At 38.5% G+C, this 26031-nt stretch overlaps 2 protein-coding genes across 5 annotated transcripts in view; one reads left to right on the top strand and one right to left on the bottom strand.

The window, feature by feature from the left end:
• Positions 1–2179: 2179 nt before the first annotated feature.
• LOC116787978 lies at positions 2180–25396 on the bottom strand. The gene is made up of 4 exons (XM_032690218.1): positions 25253–25396; positions 24276–24726; positions 10347–10420; positions 2180–2236 (listed from the first exon to the last, which is right to left on the bottom strand). The coding sequence occupies exons 1-4, from the start codon at positions 25394–25396 to the stop codon at positions 2180–2182; spliced, it is 726 nt and encodes a 241-aa protein (XP_032546109.1).
• The window catches only part of PFKP (phosphofructokinase, platelet), a 44944-nt gene continuing 43965 nt past the window's right edge, over positions 25053–26031 (top strand). For 2 of the 4 annotated variants that reach the window (XM_032677897.1, XM_032677877.1), the window contains exon 1: positions 25053–25479. In XM_032677897.1, coding sequence (XP_032533788.1) covers positions 25395–25479 — 85 coding nt within the window. In that variant the 5' untranslated portion in view covers positions 25053–25394. The remainder of the gene's footprint in view (positions 25480–26031) is intronic. The other 2 variants (XM_032677904.1, XM_032677886.1) reach the window with 2 other exon arrangements.

Raw genomic sequence — 26031 nt, 5'->3', positions numbered from 1 at the left:
CTTTCATTAATACTTTCCCAAAGCAGGAATTTCATCTGGCAATCACAAAACACAAGGTTTTCTGATGAGAATTTTTATATTCCTGTATGTCAGTAAAGGTTTTCTGTGCATCTTATCATAACTGTCAGTAATTTATGCTGTCAGCATAGAAATACTTTAGTTTTAATTACATTAACCTTTAATAAGTCAGAAATCTTATGCAACTGGATGGGAATTAAACAATTAATTGATCAGGATCTCAATTTTAAATTTTGAATGATGAACCATCATAATTTACTGAACAGCTGAACTGTATAGCTAATTAACAGATTTTCCAGAAACATTTTTGTATTATTTTCTGACAGAATTAATTAATAAAAATTAAATGCTAGCAAGACTTACGTTCATGCCCATAGAAACAGGGTAAGTTTAAAGTAAGTTTTAACAAAAGATGTGAGGTTAATGCAAAGTATAAGATGCATGGCCATGATTTTTAAAATAATTGATTTTTTTTATATATTTTGAATATTAATATCATGATTTTCAGAGACTAAGTGATCAGCACTTCCAGGAAGCCAGGCCTTTTGCTAGTGCCTTGGTCTGGATGCCAAAATAATGACAACTATAATGCTTCATATTACAATACTGGTAAAAGAGATTATGTAAACCACAAAGTTCTTCCAAACATGAACTCCGGAATATTCAGCACATAGAGATTGGTCATTGCACTGCACACTGAAAACTGTACACTGAAAGAAATTAATGAGAATTCCAAAAGAGATGTACCAACCTCAGGAATGGAAAGCAGTGATTATTAAACACTATGGAAGGAAATGATACCAAAAGTGGCAAGGATTAACCATTCTCAAATGACATTCAGGCCCCATCAGAATGTTTAACCAGAATGTTTGTACAAGTATAATTATTTTAATTAGGTAGTGATGTGGTTGTGAGAACATCTGAAAAAGAGGTAGCTTTGGTTTACTGTCATTTTCTGGCTTTTGGATCACAATTCAATCTAGCTGAGTTAATACTTTCTGAAGAATGTTTACTCTGGTTCACATCTTATGAAAAAAAATATGCAGAAACTTCTAAAATCATCACGTCCACCTTCCAGCACTGGCACACACTGGATTCCATTATACTTCTCATCAAGTTATAAAGGTTGTGTGTTAATACAAAATATAATTTAGCATTACTCTGATTAAAAACTTGTATCAGAATCTAAGAGGTTGGGAACTTTCTGAATGACAATCAAATATTCGTATGTTTAAAATGGTCCCTCTATAGTGGAGTATCTCTCAAAACAGCTGTGCTAAGTACCCTGCAAGGCCTGGACCTGGTGAAATCGGGAAGCCATCACTCCTCTGCACTACTTCTTGAAATGCAGGGAGGTTCCTTCAGCTTCCTACAAATATGAAAGCACAAGATCTTTGGAGTGACGTCTTCAGGCCATGTTGTCCATAACTGTCACTCTCTACAACCTACCCCTACCATCTAGTGATGCTACATACTCAGAGGTTCAGAACTCAAACAATACCTTTAAAAATAAAAAACCACATTGGTATGCAATCCAAATTTAACCACATTTTCTTTTCTTCTAAAATGTAGCATGCTAAAATGAGAGAATACTGACAGTCAAACAAAAAGGAACTAAGACCCCATAATCAGAATTTGATATTAAGTCACCATTGGTCTTCTACATTCAACCTCTGTACTCTCCTATGTCTAATGTCCTAATAGTCACAAACACTACAACCTATTACAAAACTTCACTGAAATTAAGAAGTGAGACAATTAAATAGTTAGGGTTTTTTTAAGCAACCCGAATTTCTTACCCATGAAGCATCAGGTACCTACAACAGTCACAAAATACTAGTATTCTCTCCCCTTTCTGGTAAATATTTTAGTTTCAGGGTTTTTCATTCTAAGCTATGATGAATTTGCAGGACAACTGCCTTGTGGAAACCAAAAAGAAAAATGTATATTGTGGAAACATGGTTTACATTATGCTGCAGCCTTCTCGACTAAGAATGGTGTGAATGGTTAAATTATGACAGGAAAGAGTGAAAGCAAATTTTTTTTTGAGAGCTATGATGCAATCATTTCATTTACAGGACTTTACCTTGAAATTCCAAGTAGTGAGGATAGATGTTTAATTTTCAAGATTTTTGGATTCCTTTTCCTGAAGAGTAGGAAATTACTTTCTCTGAGACGTCACTTTCACTTTCTGCAGGTTTCTCACAGCCAGGCACGCCTTTGCAAACAAAGCCAAAAAAAAAAGGGTGGGGTGGAGCAGAAACACCTCTCCCACACACAGACTCAAACAGAATGGGATCTTCTAGCACGAGGAATTTTTATAGTTCCATAGAAATACTGACAGTATTCAATTACCTCATTTTGAGAAAATGGGCTGCTGTTCCTCAGTCAAACCAGAAGAAAGAGGCCAAAACACAATAAAGACTATGGTTCTTATGATCAATAAATATTCTGTGAAATAATTTTCATTACTTAATTCTTTTACAAGTCTTTTTTGTTTGTTTGCAAATACTTTAATTAGAAACATGGCAGAACAAAAGTTTTACCACATTACTGTTGAGATTCTTATAAAAGGAAAACCGCAATGGAGGAAGAAAACATTAAAGCAAAAAACCTAAAGCATTTCAGATGCCAGTTTCAGTCAGTCATGGAGTTCTAGTGCACCAAAGAAAATTATATTATCCTGAAATGTGAAGCCTAATGTTTGAAAGCTAAGCAGGTTGGGAAAAATGAAGTGGCAAATTTTCAAACTGACAAATATCAGCCATCTTTCAGTCCAAGCAAAGTTAAACACCACACAGGTAGTATTCATGCTGTTAAGATAGTCTAAATTTAAAGGGAAATACATTTTTTTAAAAATCTGATATTGAAAGATTTGTAGATTTGAGTAAGATTATTTACACAGCTAGAAAAAAATGTAATGTTTCCTCTTTTCATTTTTTGTGTTTTTCTTCAAGAGAACATATTTGAATTCCTAACTCACACAAATTATTACAAAGACTAACAGAACTGAACTGGAGGCTCTCAATATGGTTATTTCATCAGTCTTCTGAGAAAGAACCTCCACCAGCAAATATAAAATAAATCTTTTGAAAGCTGATGTGTTTTAGCTGCAGCCACACTGCACTCCTTCCCTGAATACACTCTCCGAAGTGGTCCAACAAAATTTTATCATAGATACAATAAAATTATTGAAAGAATACTTACGATTTAGTTACAAGACACTACCCAGCAATCATTGTACATCATCTATCCTGTACTCTTGATCTCTCAAGAAGCCACAGTGAGGAAAGGAAGAAATGAGAAGGCAAAGATAAGGAAGGTAGGTAACATTCATGCAACTCTTCTCCTCCCCCAAAATGCTTCTCTGAATTTTTCCTATTGAAAGTCCATTGATGATGTAGTATATAACACATATTTTATAATTTTGATGTTGAATCACGTAAATTTTCACTCAACACATCTGAATATATATAAATCCCTGAGATGTAGATCCACATCTGTAGCATCAAGTTAGGTAGTCAGGTGGTTCACATTGAAAGGTGTGATCACAGTGAAATAGGCAACGAAGTCTGAAAATGTTCCAACTTCCAGCAAGGATGTCCACTTCGTCCTATTACCAGTGCCCTCTATTCAGTCCTGACACAGCATTATCCTAAGACAGCAGTACCCTCAATTTTACCCTGCCCTACTGTTTCATGTATTTTACAGTAAATATTCAAGTCCTGTATAAAGAATCTACTACTGAAAAGATGTTCATGAGACATCTCCAATAAGGCCTGTTTTACCACACACATGTAGTGACTTATTTGCAGACAAGTAGCAAAAACTGCCCTTAATTCCAGATGTTAGGTTTCTTATTACTATTCCTGAAGATTTATGAATGGCACATAGAGAATTATCATCCACTAGCATTAGTAAAGTAAAATTATTCAGGATGGGCAGGTATTCTTTAAAGGGGCAAACTGACAAAATGTTACAAATGAAAGATACAAATATGATCTTCATGAGCTTTCCAAAAGCTGGATGTTGGGTATCTAAGGACTTTTAAAATTACAAGCCAATCCATATAAAAAGAGCTTTAAAAACGTGGTGCAAAACCCTTTCTGTCTGCAATGCAGTGCTTAAGATTTGGCCAAACTATCACAGAGAAACTTTAGACAGTAAGATGAAGGAGCTCCGACAGGTATGAGATAACAAGAACAATACAGTTGGATAGTAGACCTTCTTTGAGTGATTTAAAAACTCCAGGGAGAAAACTTAGTGAAAAGTTTTGATATTACTTATGGAATTAAAATACGTGTCTATATACATGTGTGATGTACATATATGTGTGTGCATATGAGCTTGTGCTTTTACAACTGAAAGTAAATATAACAGTTATAGAACTATAAAGTTAGAAGTTCACATAGAATGAGTACCATTAAACCTTACCGTTCAATATTACTTACACAAGTATAAATCACGTGAAGTTACATGAAATTCTACATTCATATTGTAAATACAGAAGACAATACTATTCATATTTAAAACCAGTGTGCTTTGTATTTTATCACCTGCACGTGAATAGTTACAAAATGTTAACAATAAAGTTACACTAAAATCAAATAAAATTAAAAAATAACATTTTGTTCTACAGACTTCAGCCATTTAGTTTTTATCTGTTTAAATAAAAACTTCAAAACAGGAATATGACACCTACATCTAGTCTCTCTATTGCCTGGAAATCAACACACCTGAAAGGATGGAATACTGAAAGAAGTTAGTTTCATTCTGCATCATCTACTGAGAGGAGGTGGTCAAAGATTTTTAGAAGTGGGAGAAGAGTATTTAAAAGGGACTCAGCAGACAGAATGGTACCCCAGGAGTCCTACAGAAGTGCACAACCAGGAGCTGAGTACTATCCACAAGGTAGGCTTCTTTGGTTTTCATTACTGATTTTTCTAGATGAAATTAATTTACTCATTTCATTTTTTCCTTTTTGCTTTACTACTGTAAAACAAAATGAGAAAACAAAATCTGACTAAAATATAACCTTACATTTAGAAGCAACTGCTTTAAATCATGTTACGAGTTATAGGTAACAAGGGTACAGGTTACTACACAGCAAATTCCTGGGGGAAAAAAAAAATGTAACTTTAATTCATTATTAGTAGGCAATAGTTTACATTTAGTCAAATTTCTTACAGCAAATAATGCCAGTTTTCTGGACACTATATACGTTTATCCATATAGAAACGTAAGAGAAAATAAGTATTTCAGAAAAACAGAACAGGATTTTAAAAAAGAAAAACATACATGCAACTCTTTACATATTATATGAATACTACGAAAAAGGTTTTCTCATACAATTTTTTCTCTTTATACATTGGATAAATGTATTTAATTTTTAAATGTCCCACCATAAAATCAGAACTCTTAGGCCTATCACAGTACATTAGTAAATACAGAGCGTAAGTTAACAAGCAGAAGCAAATGATTGGGTACCCTTGTGTGACTTAACAAAAATGTAAAACCATCCTGATTCTATTAAGCCTTCTGTCTTCTTCTTCTAGTTCCAGAACTAGACAATGTATTCCCCCAGGAGCTGCTTCTTCCTCTTAACTGTCTGCCTTATTGCTGCATCCCTTGGTAACCACCAACGCAACAGCCACCAACGGTGCTTCGAAAGTGTGCAGTGGAGTGAGCTTTTACAGGAGATTGAGGAGCTGGTAAGTCAAAGTGTAAAACAGTGCCACAATCTATAGACATCGTTTTCCACCTTTCTTCAGTTTAGGTGTAAGGAATTCTCAAACGTGTAGTAACTGCCTGATTACAGGGTTTTTTTACATAAAGTTATGAGTCAGGTGCCCCTTCTCTACAAAGCCCAAAATCTTAAATTTAGGCTTTTTAATTCACACTCATCCCGTTGAATATATGACATTTGTGTGTCTTGCCAAGAAGAGCTCCACATTCTCCCCAGAGCACTCATATTTTAGAGCACAGAGTCATCCGGGATTCCCACTAATTGGCACCATCTGAAACTATAACACTGTAATTTCCTTTACCATAACATAATCCCACTGAAAGGAAAGGACATCCACAGTCACAACAATATTGGTACAAATACTCTCTGAAGGTGTTTTTGAAATCTGCTATGTGGAAAGCATGTTTCCTTTCCCAATTTGGCTTCTTTTGGGGCCTGCCCTTTCCTCAGTCCTGTACATACAGAAATCCCTGGAAAATTTGAGAAAAGGTGAAACAGGTAACAAGCAGCTATTTTTTTCCATTTTAGACAGACTTGGGAATATACAAGCAAATGAATCCTCTGCACACAAACTCATGAGATATTGTGTCCTCTGTCGATGTAGTCACTTGAACATTGTTTGTTAAGAAGTCAACCGAAAAGTGACTCTTGTATGAATTGTTTCCATAGTAAACTTCATTTTGCACATGCTTAAAGTTTCTACACTGATGTTTTCTTTAAGAACAAGAGAGGTTTTTCTTTGGAGTGTGAGGAAGTGCGCAACGAGGATTTGTGTTTCCCCGAGCAGATGCTGAAAACAGTAAGTAGAAAAATATATGAAATTGGTAATATCTCATTGTAGCAGCTCTACCTCACACAGCCCATGCACCTTGTCATGAGATTTCTACACTAGAATTATGCCATACTATAGTACAGGTTTAAATGAGAAATCTGACTGTCGACTTTTCAGTATAAGTTCTTTTCCCTGTCAGACTATTTATTGAAATCACCGTTTTTTATCTTTTCCTATTATTTAAGTCATGATGCCACTTTTACAAGAATAAAGGCTATATGTTTTCTTGTTAGTCCTGCTGTTCAAAGGGCAAAATTAGTTGGAATCAGTCTGGTAGCCCGGAAACTACAAGAACAGCATGACAATCTCAGTTTCAGTCAGAAGCAGATGCCATAAAGACAGGGCAGGGGTAATTTTATGTACTGCTCAGTACATACATGCACTTCGTGTGCACAGTTCACTTTCAGTCCAGGTCTGCAATGCCACAAAATAAGAAGGTACTCGCTGAGAGTGTGGTACTGCACCCCAGCAACTCATTTAGCTCGCTTCCAGCTCATCCCTTCAAGGGAGGTTCTAAAACGCACCCAGGGAACAGAAGGGACAGACGACAATATCGGCCTCTCTTGTACTTCTTCTTCTCTGAGGTAGAGGGAGCTCCCCTTCATCAGATATGGAGTGTGCTTGGGAGGAAAGACTTGCACAGTCTCTTGTCCTGGCTCTGAATTCAAAAGATCTGCATTTGACTCTTGGCTTTTTATTGACTATTAGTTACACATTGCACATATCTAAGCATATAAATGCAGCCCAAAAATGAAAGATACATTTACATTACAAAATAAGGGTCCACCTTATGAAAGCAACTTGAAAAGTCTGGAATTGAAGCAATTTATGAATTGCAACTGGAAATTGAACATACAATTCCCGATTTTCAAAGAAATACTATCTTTGCAATGCATATTACTAGCTATAATGTTTTCTACTAAAAGAATTAGAAAAGCACAAAAACGTGGTGAAAATTGTTTAAGAACTTATGATAACCAGACTCAGGTAGTTGAAAAATTAACTGACATTTAAGCACACACTTCAGAAACCAAATTTCTCTATACTTATTTTGGTCATCACAGGTTAAATATGATACTGCAGCCATTGTTCATATAGTGCATGAAATTGCTGAGTTTTTCAAGAGAGCAGACACTCCTTTTCAAGATAAGAACACTTTTCTAAGAGGAATGTATGAGGCTTACGCTCAGCTCAAGACTTGTGTAAGTATAATTTTTTTTATTTACACTGTATGATATTCAAGTCAGATATTCATGGTGAATAAAACTGAGAATATGTATGCTGAAAACGCAGTAGAAAACCTGAAAGACTACATTTTCAAATAGTGATACCTAAACATCTTTCTGCAAGTAATTACAGGCATCTTTCAGCACTTTCACTGACCTCTATGATACAGGCAATTTTAAATTCCCTCATTTTATTTATGAGCTTATTTTGAGAAGCGATGCCTAAAAAGCCAGTACTGAACTTGCTTCTTCCTAAAGACTGCACTAGTTCTACACAGAAATACTTATTCTCACTCAATACGAATTTCATGAGCTTTTCTTTAAGTACTTATGACTCCTGTCAAGACAAGATAACATAAAGAATTACATGCAAACTGTAGGTAAAACACTTCAGGAAAATATTAGATTTGCATTCAGCCTATTTCAGCTGAGTAAACTACTCAAACATATGCACAAATAGTTAATTCAGTTGGGGTCAGCTTAAGAACTACTTACAGAGGACAAAGCCTCAGATTTACTGTAGCTTCCCTAATGCCTGTGCCAGGCACCAGATCTGCTAACAAACCTTCAGGAGAACAATCTTGGACATATAAATGTAGATCCTACTGTACTCTTCTGTGTTGCTGGGGAGGGAACCCGCTGCACTGTTCTATAGGGGATGGAGGTTTCCATGACTGGACATTTGCCTGAGCAGGAGCATCATATAAGCACTGAACTAAAAAACCCACACTGCTGCTTCTGACTAGGCCAGGCCTCAGGACTAGATGTGTACAAGAGTGGGCAATAACTAGTTCTTAATATTTACATATATATATATATATATATATATATACACACATGACAGACATATGTACAACAATAATTCTTTTTTTTTACTGATTGAACATAATCCCATTGGTACCTCCATAACATCTCATGTCAGTGACCACCAGGTATTCTGAAATCCATTTCCTTCAAAGACAGCATACATAAACAAGATCAGTATTTGTCACAAAACAAAAAAATCCATAAACCCTTACCTTGCCTTGAACATTGATATATTCATTTCCTGATCTCTCTGTAAACACAGGAAGTGTGTGCTACACTACCTTTAGCATTAACACATTCAGCAGGATTGCATATGGCAACAGAATTACAATGCTCTCAGTCAAGGATAGTATCTATCACAGGGCAGTGTTTGAACTTCTATTTAATGTTCAAACTAACAGTTTCTTTTCCATTAAAATAACAGCTGAAGCCCAGACTTAACATTATCCATGAATCTATAGTGAAAGAGTGCTTCGAAAAAATGGAAAAATTTGTGGCCAAGGTAAGTAGGCTGTTTCTTTACTTTCAGCTCAGTTTTAGGAATTTTAAAGATAAAGAGCAGCTTCTTATAGAAGCAGTCCCACTGCTGATCAGAGCTGTATGAATCCGTGAGATTGTGCCACATCACCTCACACTGCGGATTTTCACTCACACAAAATCTTTTGGTCCACAACCATTTCAGGGTCAATGTATCATTTAAAAAAAAAAATTCTCATTCAGCACCATAACCCTTTGGCACATAAAGTCTGTGCCTTTTTAGAAAAACTTAACCTCACATGGTTCAGGACTAGCCATGCATCTGATGATGGAAAAGCACCACATATACCAAAGAACATTTGTATTTTAGTTAGTCTTCCTAAAATTAATCTTTTTTTCTTAAATTTAAATAAATTATTACATACTTGTTCTCAATTCACGTTTTGCTTCCCATACTATTGGATGTCATTTTTTATGAAACAGTGAATAAACACCTCTTAATAACCTTTTCTTCAGTCAAATGACCACTGCGTTTGGCAAGAGATCCATGCACTGTCCAGAGAGATACTCCAAAGAATTGAAAACTACTCCTTCAAGAGAAGAGCAACACATTAGCAAAGTCAGCTTCCATCCCATACTTCGAGGATCTACTATCATGTCAAGATCTAAAAATTAAAGGAAGACGCAAACATACAGTTTGCATTTAGGACTATAAACAGGTTAATTTATTTTTGTCAAGATATTTTTCTAAACTACTATAAAAACTTAAGCCTTAATAAAAATGAAGCAAAAGAGTATGCCAATGTTTGTGCTTATTTGTTTTACAAGAAAAAAAAAAAGAAACATTTTTCATAAAATAGGTATCATAGATATGGTCCTCCAAATCTTGTTTTCAAGCTGAGTACATTCATCAAGTTATGGGAATGCAAACCTCTGACAGCCTAATGCTTTTCCAATGCCCATCTCATACCACTCATTTGCACTCTTGCACTTTTACCACTGCAGCTACAAGGCTCCCTGGCCTTTCATGTGTGAAAAGTTATGCCTGTTTCCACAGTGCCACGCTGCCAGGCCTCCACAGCCATTCAGGAACTCCGAGTTTCAGTTTGGTCATCCAGATGTAAATATTATATATGTATATGTGTTTTTTAAAAAAAAACAACAAAACAAACAAACAAAAATCTCTACATCCTATGGTACAGACAAGACCCCAAACAGAGAAACACCTTTAAATGCTTACATGGTATCTAATAGGCACTGGCAGCACTGCATACTGGCACATTTTTCCAAACAGCTCACTGATTATTTGAAAGCCTGTAAAAGAAGATAACATCTATGAAACTGACAGTTTTGAAGGAGAGAAACGAGGGATACAGTAGATGAACAGTGTTTTATAACATCTTTTAGTGGTGAGATAAGCCTGACTCCCGTGGTTCTTGATTTCTAGGCACTAGTTTTCAATCTGTCTCTTCAGAGAAACACAGATGTTAAAACAAATCTTTTGAAAAAGATTCTAATATTCATACTTAATTTAGATTGCTTAAGAATGAAACATTGGACACCAGTTTTGTTTGGGTTTTTTTTAAATCTGGTTTGAGTCTTTACAGCCAGCCTAGCACCTCACTGCAGTATGACATTCCAAATGACTCCTTCAGATCTCCTTTCAAAAAATGGCTTTGGGAAAAACCCAAACAAAACCTTTATGTTTTACTAAGAAAAATAAGAGCAACCACTTAACCAATATTAACCCTTTCAGTTCTATCCCTTTCTCACCAAGTTTAACAACAAACACAGCTGTGTTGTTTCATGGTACATTCATTATACTGCCTCTTTCATGCATCATCTGAATTGGAAACTGTTCACTCGGCTGAGACCTGATCAGTGTGCAGAGAGTGCAGACAGTCTTCCAGCTGTAAAAAATAATCCCTTGAAGTTGCACAGTAATCAGTACAAGAATCAAAGTTCTTCAGTGAATAAATTCAACTAAGCCAAATGATAAATTAAAATAATGAACAGAATTCCCATGTCTTTGAACCAAGGAAGTGCTTTTGCACCCACTGCACTGCATTCTAAGGCAGATATTGGTATATATTAGTGCGGTTTGGATATGGATCTGACTTTTCTATCATAACCAGTACAGTACCAGTTTATCTATACTGATAGCATTAAATACCTAAAAAGAAAATAATAATTAAAAAGGCTTACCATTACCTTTTCAATCTGTTCCCTTGAATATAGTTCCATTTAAAATATATGCATATTTATTCCTTAACATGTAGACATCTGTAAACTGAGTTTTGGTAGGATTATTACGCTAATACATCTGTCTAAGTATTTATTTTAATAATAGTCATAACCTATTTTATTCAGATTGGAAAGTACACCAATTATTCAATGCAGAAAATATAAGTAGACAAAAACAACTTCGCAAAAATAAAGGAGTAAAGAGATGCACTGGGCTTTCAAGTGACAGCTAGTGACTCATTTGATGAATGCATCATTTTTACAATGTCTATCCCAACCTCCTGCCATAGAGGAAGACCAAATAGCATTAGGAAGTTTTTAGGTGTCTAGCAGTGATACTGTGCATTTCAAATAGAAGCCAAGGACTGAAATTTTAATTCCTGCTGGAAAAGTTGGCAACCTTCTTATATGTTCAATAAATAAAACAATCTGTGCTTTCTTCACAGATATATTCTTCTGTGTATTCACAGATATGTGGGTAAAGCAATATTAAAGAAAAATATATTACACTAAGACATCTCTTATCTTCAGTCTGGGGGATAACAATCACAAATCATGGTCACAATACACTCTGTATGCCAGATTTATTAATGAGTCTCTAATTCCAAGCTGTGGAAGAGACAAGAGAGTGGTCACTCTTTCCAACATACATGCAGATCCATGATGACTTTGGAGGTTTGCATGACTGCATTCTTATTTCCATAGGCTTTTCCCAACATTATGCAATGTAATTTGATTTTAAAATCTTCCCCAGTCTGTATCAGATAACCAATACCACATTAAAAGTCTGGTGGTACCCTCCTTATAGCCTGAACTAATTAATTTAATGAACCACATAACATAACTTGGCTTGTGGCTCAGATTCAGTGCATATATTTTAGTGTATCCAATAGGGTAAGTGCTTGTAGCTGTCCTTGACCCAGCTATTACTCAGGATAAAAGAACCTGGTGGTAAGCACATGTGAAAATGGAGATATTTATGTTATTAGCATATGGCAAAACAAATATACACTAGTCATTTAAAGTCTGAAGTTTCAAAACATTCCATTTGCACAGAGGTATCTCAACAGGGACAGGGAAGAGCAGCATGAGACAAAGTCGTGAATGGGAGAATTCTGCTTAGTGGTGATTTTATCCAGCTATGGCAACTGAGCTGTTCAGGTAACACAGGAAAACAGTAGTGCATCAGTTTAATATGAACTCATAGCTGAAAACAAGAAGAAATGAGTGCCACAAATCAGCTTGTAGACTTTAACGAGAATACATGGCTTTCAGTTTAATCGGAGCTAACCACAACATCGAAGAAAGCAGTCCCACATTGACATTTTATGTGATCTTCACTCTGAGACATATAAAAGAAAAAACCTTGCTACAGCAAGGCCTGTCGCAGGCTGGGGAAGCTATTTGTAGCGAATAAGAAAAAAATACCTGCCCTGAATTATACTCCAGAGAATCCTCCTTCTTCCCTGATCATAATAGAGAGCTTTCCATTTAGCTTAAGCTTGTATGAGTCAAGAGTCACACTGAGTATAAAAACCCTAACACTTTATGATGCTTTGGCAAAGGGATAATTTTATATTGTTTTATTGGACTTTGTCAACAACACAGTCTTCATGTGACAACCTTACTGCTGTAATCATCCTAAGCCTATGTGTTTAGTTTGATTTAGAAAATTCTAAAATATTTATAGAAAAAGATGTTAAAGATTTGATAACAACCATGTTGCTCCTTCCAATTTACTTTTACTACTTCATCCACTGCGATACTACAACATTACTAAATTTCCACTTCTTGAAATTCCACTCAAGTCCAGTACAAGTTAATAGCCCCATTGTCTGTAACTCCTTTCAAATATCAAAATCTAATAGAAATTGTTCAACACTCTTTTTAAAAAATGGAACAGCAGTTCTGCAATAGAGGTTGTACTTTATGATAAAAGCTCTTTCCTTTCCTATTGTGTTTTTATATTGTTTTTATATCCTCTCCATCTTTCTTCCTGCTTCACCCACATCTTCCCTGCATGTGCTACAACTGAACATTAGAAAAACCTAGAAATGTCTTGCTGAGATATCAAATCCTTTCCGAAGTAAGGCTTTCCTTGCAGCATGAAGGCCTGAAAATACTTCTGTCATCAATGATCTGAGTTTATAAGACACCGACCAGTTTACCTGCAACCCCAGCTTTCTCCTCTAGAGAAAGGGCAGGTCTAACACAGAAGATCATGTTTGACCTTTGTCCAGCACAGCGGATTCACGACAGACTCAAACTTGAAACTGCCATGGACACTCAGCTCCCAGTGTCTCTACTGCTAAAATTACACAGACAAGACTTTAAGAACTGTCTGGACACAAAATCCTGTGCAATGTGCTCTGGGTTGACCCTGCTTGAGCAGAGAGGCTGGACCAAATGACCCCACAGGTGGTCCCTTCCAATGTTACCCATTCTGTGATTCTGTGACGTCCTTCTCTTGTCACAGAGCTCTTAATGTTGTTGGATAGAGCAAATTATTACCTCAGATACTGCTCTTGATATCTAAGCACAGTCCATCTTTTTGTTTTGTGGATCACTTCTGCCTCTTAAGAAACAATGTAGATAATCCAGGTAAAACTGCCAGTGAATATTATACATTACAGATAAATAATGAAAATACTAATTATTTACATTCCTAATATAAGCAATAGACTGTTCTAAGTTTCTAGTAAGTTAAAATTCAAATATGGCCCTGTGAATGTGAAGAGGGGGAGAAGTTTAATTGTGTTCAATGTATTTATTTTTTAAATGGCTAGATCTAGCTCCAAAACATGAATTATTAATAAAACCAAAACACTATACCACTTCAACTAAACTGTCATATGGTACTTTCTTACAAGTGAATTCTTTATTTCTTGTCAAAGAAATTTTCTTATTAAACTCTCCTGTCCTGAAAGAGAAAACTAAATGAAACCTTTATTTTTAAGTACAATATCTATGTGGAAAAATTATTCGAAGTTATTTTGAAAACTACTTCAAGACTGCCTTCTATCTGATATCTCATGCAAATGAAGTTTAACTTGAAGGTGTAACCCACAGCAGAGCGGAAACTGTGCTGCAAACATGACCATGTGAACTCATCACAAGGCTGGGAAGGTTGTAAAACTGAATTAGCTCCATGATAAAGGAACAGAACACAAATCTCCTCCCACATGCCCTTTTAATGGGATCCTTGTGCTGGACACGTGCTTGGCAGCCTCTCCCTCCAACGCCCATACTACATCTTTCCTGTTAAGGACAGTTATCACTATTTGTCCAACTGACTGACAGCTGTTTGAGGGTGCCAAGGAAGGGACTGCTGCTCCAGACTTGGCTCCATAGTGCCAGACCTACTCTACAAGTTATATTCAGTTTCATTTTCAGTACTGCCCTAACTCCATAGCAAAATCCTACCCCTCAGTGACATCATCTACAGCAGCATGCACTGTGGCCTCCTGCTACTGTGCACAGATTTCAGGGGCATTCTGGCCCTGAAAACTGCAAAGGAAATGCCTGCAATATCAGTTATTTTGGCCTCTTCATGTATCTAACAATTCTTCTACCTAAACAACTAGGTACCCCCTCTGGTTTGACTCTCTGCAAGCTATGAACTGTTTCCTGCCTGCTCATTAATCACAATCCTGCACTGACTCATGCTGCTCACCCTGACAGCCACACAGTGAAGATTTCCTCTCAGGATTCCAAGTTCCTAAAACTACACTGATTCTTTCTTAAAACAAAATTATTTTCAGAGCAGCTGCAACCAGGTTGGCAGCATAACCATGCTTGTAACCTCTGCCAGATGTTTTCAGCCTGTTACAGTGTTCCCTTCCATGGAAGATGCTATACCATACTCCAAAGAACAGTCACATCCTACACTGGGACACAGGGGAGGAGGTCAGTCACATGGTTCTTCTGATTCCCTGAGGGAAAAAAGGTGAAGAGAACTTTACTGTAACACTTGTGAAAGCAATGTGAGACCTGTTCCAACCTTCCTTGGCACTTAGACACAAAGAATTTTCGAAACAAGAGGAAAACAATTGTTTACTGACCCAAATAAAAGAAAAATTGTTCCAAAATGTATGCCTTCAATCATCTGCTTATTTGCAACTGCACTTAGAGATACATAAATACTTGTCTTCTAATCCATTCAGTTAAGAAGTTATTACACACATTCATCCCCAGTAATTTACAAAATTGAGTAATAGTTACAGAATCATAGCATAATTTATGTTGAAAGGGACCTCACAAGATCTAAATTCAACCTCCTGCTCAAAGAAGGGTAAACACTGAATCCCAGGCTTTGTCCGGGCAAACTGCCACGGCAGAAGTTGTAAGAAAAGCAAATATTCTTCATATCAGTTCACATTCTTTTGTGATTCCTGATAAATTGCTTTTATTGGTGGCAATATGAAGGTTAAGAAGGCATTACAATGTTCTTCCTAGCAGACATTGTCTCTGCTATATCTGTTCCTGTCTTATTTGTCCTTACCTGATTGGTTTTATTCTGTGTTCTGCTTATTTAACTTTCAGTTATCCACCCTAGTCTGGCCCTACATACTGGAAGGGATCAGAGTTTCCAAGGTAATAACTTGCTTGATTTATATGGTACATGTGTGACCCTCAAGGACTTGGGGATCCCAAGCTAAGGACAGTAACACTGCAGCAGAATTCTTTCAGGAATGGGATGGGAATTCTTTCCCTCTCAGCTACCTAGCAAAATGGAAGCACTTTGGTGTCTGATTGGGTTTGGTGAACACAACCTTGTGCCACTAAAATGGAATGAAGCTTCACAGGAGCAGACCTTCAACCTGGAATTCAGTTGATCCCTTTCTTGCCCAACAAAAATTATTTCCCAAACTCCCAGTGACCCCTCCTATTCCTGTCTACTCCTTTAGAATCCACTCCAGCATGTCACAAAACTGAGCTGTTGCTGTAAGATAACTTGTCCTTTCGGTTTGGAGAGTATAATTTAATTTGATTGAGTTCTGAACTCAAAAAAGCAATAATGAATAGTAAATACCCTGACATGTTATCATGTAAATTAAGGAGTTAATTTTTCAGCTATCTAGAATATTCATTTTCCTTTGCAGTAAGAAGGATTTTCTTTTTAATGACTCCACTGAGTTGCAGTTATTGTACCTGCTCTTTCAGCAGTTGTTTAGTTGGGTTTTTTTTAAAGTGCAACTATATAATAAACAATATTGAGATTCTACAGACGAGATACTGTGTGGGGCATTTGGTCTCAGCAGCAAATAGAAGCATTCAAGGTCAAGGAAACACTGCCTTTCTGGAAGGGAAATGATAAGCCTAAGATCATTGACTGTAAATATTAAACACTAAACATGCTCCAACTATGCTTGATCCCAGCAATCACCTTTCAATTTACTCACAATATGCTGATTATTTTCACATAATGATCTTAATGGTATTACTTAAAAAGGATTTTGGTCACTTGCAAAAACAATCAAAGAAATCAATTTTTCTTCATTAGAATTCTAAGAAGTTTCAAGGAATTATAATGCAAGTAAAGAAAAGTAAGAAGACATATATTTAATATAGTCTTAGCACTAGCTCAAACTCTTACATTTTATACTCCACAGAAGTTTACAACATCATTAATTTCATAAATAAAAACAAAACTGACCTGTTTTGGATTTTTTCCTCAGCTCTATTCCATAGTTTAAATATGTTTCTTAAATTCTCAGCTGTGCCTGTCAAAGTATCTCTAAACTGTAGGTTCTGGCATATGCAGTATGGGTTTTTTTGCTTGATTTTTTGTTTTGTTTTGTTTTGAGGGGTTTTTGTGCTACAGAATGTGAGATTAGACTTTTTCTGGTGTCACTCTGTGCATCGGATGCACACATATGCATTTTCCCCAGAAATCAATATTAAATACATCTTTGCTAACTAATTAAATTTCACAGACAAGGAGAAATAAGATATTAGCAATTCCCCTTCCAGAAAGAAAAGAGACCACATTGCATAAGGCATCCAGACTGGCTTCTTGCAAATTAAAATGACTCCAACAGTCATTAAAGGTTATTTTTTTAATTCCATAAATAGAAACATTACATATTTTTCACCATCAGTTATGATACCAAATCAGCGTCATATAAATATTGAGAAGGAAGAATATGAAAATTGTACCAGTTAACTACTATATTAAAACTAACAATAAGAGTGAAAACTCCTGACACTCTTATCTTCAGTGTTAGGAAGAAAGAGGTGGGAAGGGAGTTGAAAGTAGTGAAAGTAAGGAGGAGAAAAGGAAAATAGATGATAGGAAAACACATGAAAGAAAGAAAAGTAAGGCTGGAGTGGGGAGGAGAGAAGTAAGAGAGCAAGTAGATGCTAGGAAATGAGGTACTGACTGACCAGGGGTTAGTGTAAGTAAATATAAATACATTCTCTTAAAGTAAAAAACTTTGCTCCTATACATTATTCATGACACTGTAACAGAACAAAACAACACACACATACACAAAAAAGTAAAGAACGCTTCTTGAAGTGCAAATTATTTGGACCAAATACCTAACTTTATTGCTTTCTCTAAGTACTTGTAATCTCTCATAGCCTGATGGCTGCTAACACACAAGTTTAACAATTACCCCACCATCTGCTCTATTACCAAAATGGCTTTTCTAGTCTCCTCAGTCCTTCAAACAACTTTGTGGCACTGTACTCCCCAGACAGTTTGTGGAAGAGATGAAGATGTCCTGTATACATTCCATTTAGAGCAGTTATGCTCTCCCTTCACCTCACAATCCCCCAAATCAATGTCTCAATTAGATTCAGGCAATTTTGAATCCTCTTTCAGTCAAAAGACACCACACTGAATAACAAGAGCCTCTGAAGGACTGAGGTCACAGCAGGCACAATAAAAAGTGCAGTCATATATCACTCTGTCCATCTGAGCAGTCCATCACTAATGGCTGCCTGAGGTCTCCACAACCACCCAGGTTATTTTAAGAGTTGCTGGAGCTTCCATTTCCAGGCAAGCCACAAAACTGCCAAGAAAGCATGCACAATCTCTATTGCCAAGAGTGAAATCTACCCTCAAAGGGAAAAGAATCCCATGAGAAATATATATCAAATTCATTGCTTAGCAGTACAAATAAAAGCAACACAAATTCTATAACTTATGCAAAACCATTTGGTAAGTAGGAAGCTGAGTATTTACACTGCAACGGAGAGCAAGTCCATCTATTTAACTCATGTGTATTAAAAAACATATAAAGATTGCAAATCATAAACCACAGTTTCTATCAGTTTAATTTAAGAAAAAACTAAAATTCTCCAGTATCATGAGAACTGTTGCATATCTGGGGGAATTCCTGCATATTTAGGGGAACTGCTGCACATATAAATATTTGGGAAACTACATTTTTAATTCATCATATCAGTAACCACGTAACTACATTTATATTACCTTAACTATAATGCCATGTTAATTCTGGATTATAAAATTCTACTCTTTTTTAGAAGGAATGACCATTGTGATGTTTGCAGAAAATCAGCTTACATTTAGAAATGAATGTACACTTACCAAACCAATTGAATTAGATCAGATCATTACTAACATTACCATATTTTAAAATGTAGTTAAGAGTACATAAATATAAGTAGAAAAACATTTCTGCAATTTTCTGGTTGTTTTTCTTTTCTACATACAAATTATTTCCAAAGTCATAAAACAGGGGAAGAGACTACTGGTTTCTTAAGGAGCCCTAAGTCACACAAATCATACACATTCTTTATCTCTCCTAATTCTTTCAGAATTTTCTCCCTTGCAGTTATCTCCATCAGTTCTGCTGAAGGAAGAAAATAGACAAAGCTTCAGGCCAAATTGTCCATTTGGCCCCAATCCACATAAGCAATTAGTTGATGTGTCCTGTATTCATGCCTTTTTGGAAACAAATGGCTAAACACTATTCCAATCAAACTCAGCTGAGGAATATGATATCACAGATCTTCAGAGAACTTCTTAGTATCATCCGCTCTTCAACAGAAGTGACCTCCATGTAAAATTCCACAGTGCACACCTTTTATATACATAGCCAAACAATGACAGCACATGACTAGAAAGACATGACACATGTGACTCTGTGAGGTAAGTTTTGCCCACGTGCAGTGAAACTTTCCTCCACAATGTGTGGAGGACACTCCAACACTCCTGCTGAAGCTATTGCAAGGATTCACTAAATCAGAATTACTTACAAAGGATAATAATCAATTAGTTAGGGCACTCACCTATAAGGTTTGCATTCTAGACAATGTTCTAAGATTATTTTTCATATTTTTACACTAAGCACTAAACAAACATAATTCACATCCCATAAATAGTACCAATTCTCCTTGATATCCTAAAATCATTTACACTACTTAAGAGAAAGCTGCAGAAGTGCCACTTTCTGAGAATGCCATCAGTAGCCTATATCCTTTTAATACAGATTATGAACACCTATACATGGCCCTACCCATTTCCCAACAAGACATACACCTTTTGGCTCGTGAGTATGGTGTGCTGGTTTTGGCTGGGGTAGAACTAATTTTCTTCACAGTGCCAGTATAGGGCTGTGTTTTGGACTTGAGCTGAACACAGGGTTGATAACACAGAGATGTTTTTGTTACTGCTGAGCAGGGCTTATACAGAGCCAAGGCGTTTTCTGCTTTTCGTGCAGCCACACTGGGGACGAAGTTGAGGGTGCATGGGAGGTTGGGAGGAGACACAGCCAGGACAGGTGACCACAACTGACCAAAGGGATATTCCAGACCATATGGCATCATGCTTCACATATAAAGCTGGGGGAAGGAGGAGGAAGGGAAGGTTTGGAGTGATGGTGTTTGTCTTTCCAAGTCACTGTTCCTTGCTCTCTTGGGGATGCCTGAACACCTGCCTGCCAGTGGGAAGCAGTGAATGAATTCCCTGTTTTGCTTTGCTTGTGTGTGCAGTTTTTGCTTTCCCTATTAAACTGTCTTTATCTCAACCCACGAGTTTCCCAGCTTTTATGCTTCCAGTTCTCTCTCTGATCCTACTGGTGGGGGAGTGAGTGAGAGGCTGTGTGGGCCTTGGTTGCTGGCTGCTGACAGTCGCAAGTTCACGAATTATCCTGTGGTACCAAACAATGGCTCACTGTGGAAGTTTTCTAGGTGAGAAAGGCTTATGTATTCTTCTCCCCCAAACCAGGAGAAGTAGCTTAGTGAATTGTATGACTCATTAATCATTTAATTAGCACGTTTCCTTTAATCGAATCATTATTCAGGTTTTTTTCCTGTTTCTGAGGTTTTTTTTTAAACCTCTGAGCAATTATGATAAAATGTATGACTAGCATGGCTCAATTTTTCCAAAGAGAGTATATCTGACACGACATATCTTTTATAGTAACACACATCCTTTTTGATCTGCAATAATTTTGGGTGGTGTTTAGCTCAGTCGTGAGTTTTTCTACCCAATAAAACATGAAGAGCACACTTTTAAATTAAGAAGTGGATTCCATGTCACATCAAATAACAGTAAGATGCATATTAAGGAGCTTAGAACTTGGTTGTTTTTTTTTTCCCAAGGATAAAAGTTTGAAAGTTAGAGACCCTAGAAACACACAACATGTTAGTAGTATTTGTTTGATGGTAGCATTGAGCAGTAAATTTAGCAGCTGGCAGCAGAAAGAAGAAAAAACAATGCCACATAATGACCCCATTGAGCACAAATTTAAAATTTTAGTACGTGTCATTTAAGAAATCATACATGAATTTACCAGAGAAGAAATAACTATCAAGTCTAAAGACCACATGACATATTTTCCATATAATTACTTATTGAACATTTTTCATAAAACCCTGGAGGCTTCAAAGCTACTGTGATCTTAACAATAGCTTTTGGTTTTGAAGCTATGTTACAACATTCCCATTCAAAATGTTTTGGCTAGGAATTAATTTCCTACTGATTTATTATATTTTACATTTAGATTCTAAGATAAAACCATAACGGAGGAAATAACTTCTGGAAAAATACTGCTAAATCATTGCATTTTTGAATTTTAATTAGGAACAGTTATAGTTAAGTAAACATAGCAATTCTGTTTGTGCTTTTCAATTACAGAAGGCCATTCAAGTACCATTAAAAATTCTTGTAATTTTATTTCAGTGGGAATTTACTTGATGCTTTAGATTTGTACCTAAACTTGCAGCTGCAGAGTCAGGTACAGCAAATTCAAAGCAACAGCCATTTGACGTTCAAGAAAAGGTTGTACCTCAGGTTCAATATATGATTTTCCTTCATGATGAATATAGTGATGTTTTATCAACCCTCACTGAAAAAAAAGATAAAACATCCTCTCTAGATGACATGTACGGCCAGGGAATATTGTAGCACGAGGAGTATGGAAGCATTATGGAAGAAAGCAGTCAGCTCTCTTAAAGAAATCACTGTCACCATCTGCCCAGAAATGATAGCTCAATGACTTATTTGTTCCTTCTTTTCATGCTGATCTGTGCATTCTATAACTAACCTGTTAAGTTTTAAAAGGCCAGGATTTCTGTAAATTCTTCCATCTCATTTTTTGTTCTCTGCCTGGTTTTTAATAATATTAAAAAGTTGAATATACAGAAGTTATTTGTCATTATGATTCACAAGTGTCATGAAAAAAACAACAGCTGGGCAGAAGAGACAGTTCCTCTAAGTGCCTCAGACAAATTTGGAAGTGTGGGCTTATGTATGACCAGATGCCAGAGAATTCACACACGCAAGAAAGGTCTAGCTGTAGAAAATAGCTAGTTTCAGTTGGCTGGAAATTCATTCATTCAGCCCTATTATTCCCGCAATAATCTCATTTTCTTTGGGCATAACTTGTTCTTCCCAGATTAACCTAATTTCAACGGAAAATGTTGTGCCAAATGCAGTAGTGGTATTAGAGTTTCACAGTTCAAAGGCAGCACGTGTAATGATGCTGGCACAGTAAGTGGAGGTGGGTAGCAATCCAAAGTATTTTAAAGGGTCAATCAGGATTTTTTAGTTAGTGATAAGATTCAAAGATAGGCAGATAGGCTTTATCTATATGGCACAGGGAACAAACAGGCAATGGGAAAAGGATACATCAGAGCACCTGCAATGGTCAGTATCAGAGAACAGTCAAAACACACGGGTCCTCTCCCTACTCCATGTAAACCGATTCTATTTAGTGTTTCAGTAATAGAACAATTATAGCACCTAATGTAGCATGCAAATTACCTGCTGAGGTTTTATTCAGATACATAGTTTCTTTTTATCAGTTTGCATATCTCAAAAGAGCCTATTCTCTTAGTGTCAGTATGATTTATACATGTGTACCTAGCTCCATTCCAACGATAGCCCACAAGGCAAAGTAAGACTGTTTTCCCCAACAATCTTCAACACTTAAGCCAGGCAGTCACTCCTTTTAAGATGATAGGCAATTGTATTGCTGCTAGATATTTATGTATGTTAAGACAGCCTCAGGAACAAACAGTTCCACATCCTTTCCTCTCCTCCCACCTCTTCTTTAACGGCCTGACACAGCCAAAACACAATTCTTCCCCAAGAGCTCTGCTGAAGAACAAGGAGCAGCTATAATAAATGATGAAGACAGTGAAATCAGAGGCAGATTCCTAGTTATACAAAGGTGATAAAATACATCACTTCTAAGTTTATGATGTACCATTAAGCAACTGGAGAAAAAAAATACTCTTGGAAAATAAGCATCAAGGTTGTATTCGGAAGCAAGAGGGACAAGTCTACTTCCAGAAAAAGTGTGAATGCTCTGGCTGATGCAAACAGCTAACTTTAAAAAACGGTGAAATATCTGCACCAAACCAAACAGAAGAAATAAAAATCTTCCTCCAAGTGTTGCTGAGATGACAATGGTCATTGGTCAATGACCTCAAAGTCGTCAAATAGTTTCTATTAGCAAAAGACATTCCTACTGATTTTACAGGTTTGGATCAAGCCCCAGATCACCCAAAGGCCTTAATTTAGCTTTTGTAGACTTACTATCCAAGAAACTAACATGACTCCAACTCAAACAAGAACCCTTCAAACACAGTGTGACTCCATGGATATTTACATACTTCTATAACAAAAGTTCACCTTCATTAAAATCTGTGACTCAGAGCTCTCTTCGGATTCAGGAAAGGTTACAGTAAATTCCCTGTAAAATCACTATTGTTCATGATATGCAAACGATTTAGCAATAGGTCTTTTCTGTTGTCAAATCACACTCATTTTAACCTCTGTAGATTTGCAAATGTGAGCTGCCCACACTTTAGGTATAGACGTCAATTTGTAGATATGGTTTCTTCAAACATTTATTGAGTAATTTTGACTCAAAGTACTCAAATGACTGTACTACCACGTGGGTCTGTGGGAAAGCTGACAGGATGAGCACGTGTATTTTTACAATGTGAGTTGTCTATGATGTGATGAAGATGTTGAATAAAACCAGTAATTATTACAGCAATTAAAATATAAAACTCAAGTCAGCATTTTGATGCAGTTCCAGACTCTCTCCCTAATCTGCTTTATAATTTTGGGAAAGTAACTTAGCCCGATTCTGCAAATACTTTTACTTACGTTAAGTGTCACAAAGAACTGTATACAGGATAAGGTAGCTTTATTTGCTTAAATTACCAAAACTGGGGGCTTAAACTGTTTCTCTGACCATACACACTGCTATGATCAACAGAATTATTCTGTTGTACCTTAGTGAGGTGTTGCAATACAGTGAGTTTAAGAGAGCACTGTTCTAGGAGTATCAAGACTTCCCAAGAAACGCAACCAGTGCCCAATGGGAGAACAAGGAAGGCAGAAAGACTGGGATTCCTACTTACACTAATTTCTCCCAAGTGCTTTGCCTGTTGCTCTCTTAGCCTCAATCTCTGTCTCTAAGCTGTAAATACTCACTGAAATAAATTCCTTTTCCTACTGGCTCCTGAACTTCTATTACGGCAGAAGTGAGATGCCTCAGCAGGGAAACACACCCGAGGAGGGATGAGAGCCAAAAAGAGAATGAGCAGAGCTCCGGGCCAGTGGGTTTCCCTGCCTGCCGAGGGCCGGGCCCTGTGATACGGTCCCTGCCAGACGCCAGCAGGATCGACTCTCCGTCTATTGTGCATTCCCAGTGGGAGCCGCGCTCCGTGCTCCCCGTCGGAGCCTTCCGAGCAGGCGTGCGGAGGAGGCAGAGCCGCCTCAGAGGCTTCAGGCGCCGAGGAGCCGACACGCTGGAGGCGGATTTCCCCCTGGAACCTGCGCTGACGGCAGCCCCAGCACGGCCGCGACTGCAGGGGCACTCCCGCCGAAGGGGCTGCCCGGGGTTCCCGGGGGCGCGACGGGGACACGCGCCGCTCCTCAGCCGCTACTACGGGCAGGATGAGCCAACTCCGGCCGAAACACCTCCCTCCCCCGCGCTGCAGCCATATTCCCGCATCGCCCCCACCTGAGGCGCCGGGGGGCAGGGAAAGGGGAGAGAAGGAGGGAGGGAAGGCGGCGCTGCCACCCCCGCCTCGCTGAGGCGCCGCGGCCGCCCCCTCCCACCTGCCCGCGCCCTCCGAGCGCCACCGCCCCGCCCCGCCCCGCTCGCGGCCGCAGCTCGGCCGCTCATTGGCCGTCGGGTCCGTCAATCACCGCCGCTCGCGCAGGGCCGGCGGAGGGCGGGGCCGCGCGGCGCTGTCAGCGGCGCGCGGGGAGGGAGCGGCGCCGGGGCACAGGCGGGGGGCGGTGGCGGCGTGAGGAGCTGCCCGGCTGTTGCTCCGCTCAAAGCTCTGCTCGGCTTTTTCTTTTTTTTTTTTTTTTTTTTGTTTTTCTTTTTTTTTTTTTTTTTCCCTCGAGCATTTTTACACAGCCGCTCGCTCACCGCAGTTCTTCTGCGGAGGTACACTTACCGGTAGCTGCACGTCTAGCACGGGCTGTTCGGTCTCTTTCCCCGCAGAGCCCGAGCGCCCGGTCCAGCGGAGCGCGGCCAGACCCCCGCGGCCAGGGGCTCCCTCAGCCACCGCGCTCTGCCTCGCCCGCCCCTGCAGCGCCATGGATCACCAGCCCAAGTTCTTCGAGAACCTCTCAGGCACCGGGAAGGCCATCGGGGTGCTGACCAGCGGCGGCGATGCCCAAGGTAGCGGCTCACACCGTTCGCTCCGGGAGCAGGGGGAGGATGAGGGGAAGGAGAACGCGGGGGAGCTGCGGGCATGGCGGGGAGTGGGGCAGTGGAAGGAGAGGATGAGGAGCCCCTCGGGGGCGGTGTGAGGGGGACAGGAAGGAAGGAAGGGCCTGCCCGGCTGGCAGGACGCCCATGCGGGAGGCCGGGGGTGCCGTCGCAGCGTGGGCTGCCCCGGGGCTGGTGGCGGGAACCCACAGTGCAGCACATGGAGTGGAGAGAGGGCTCCGGGAGTGCGCCACGCGGGATTGCCGTGCTTCTCGGCTTCCTCTTACCCTGCTGGCCTTCGAGCCGGCTCTCCTACTAAGAGCATTTAAAAGATAAATAATTCTGTGCGGCCTGGGTGCCTGAGCTGCAAACATCCCCTCAACCATTCCTCCTCCCTCGCTGTCTCGTCACGTTTCCTCTGAGCCAGCCTAGGCAGGGGAGAGGGTAGAAACACTGCAGTAACTTTTACCACCAAGATGTCTCGTCCCCTCGGGAGGTGGTGGGGAGAGGAGGGTGAGGAGG

Source organism: Chiroxiphia lanceolata, chromosome 1, assembly GCF_009829145.1.
Source record: "Chiroxiphia lanceolata isolate bChiLan1 chromosome 1, bChiLan1.pri, whole genome shotgun sequence".
In the NCBI taxonomy this organism is placed as follows: Eukaryota; Metazoa; Chordata; class Aves; order Passeriformes; family Pipridae; genus Chiroxiphia; species Chiroxiphia lanceolata.
This window is presented reverse-complemented; position numbering and strand designations above follow the sequence as displayed.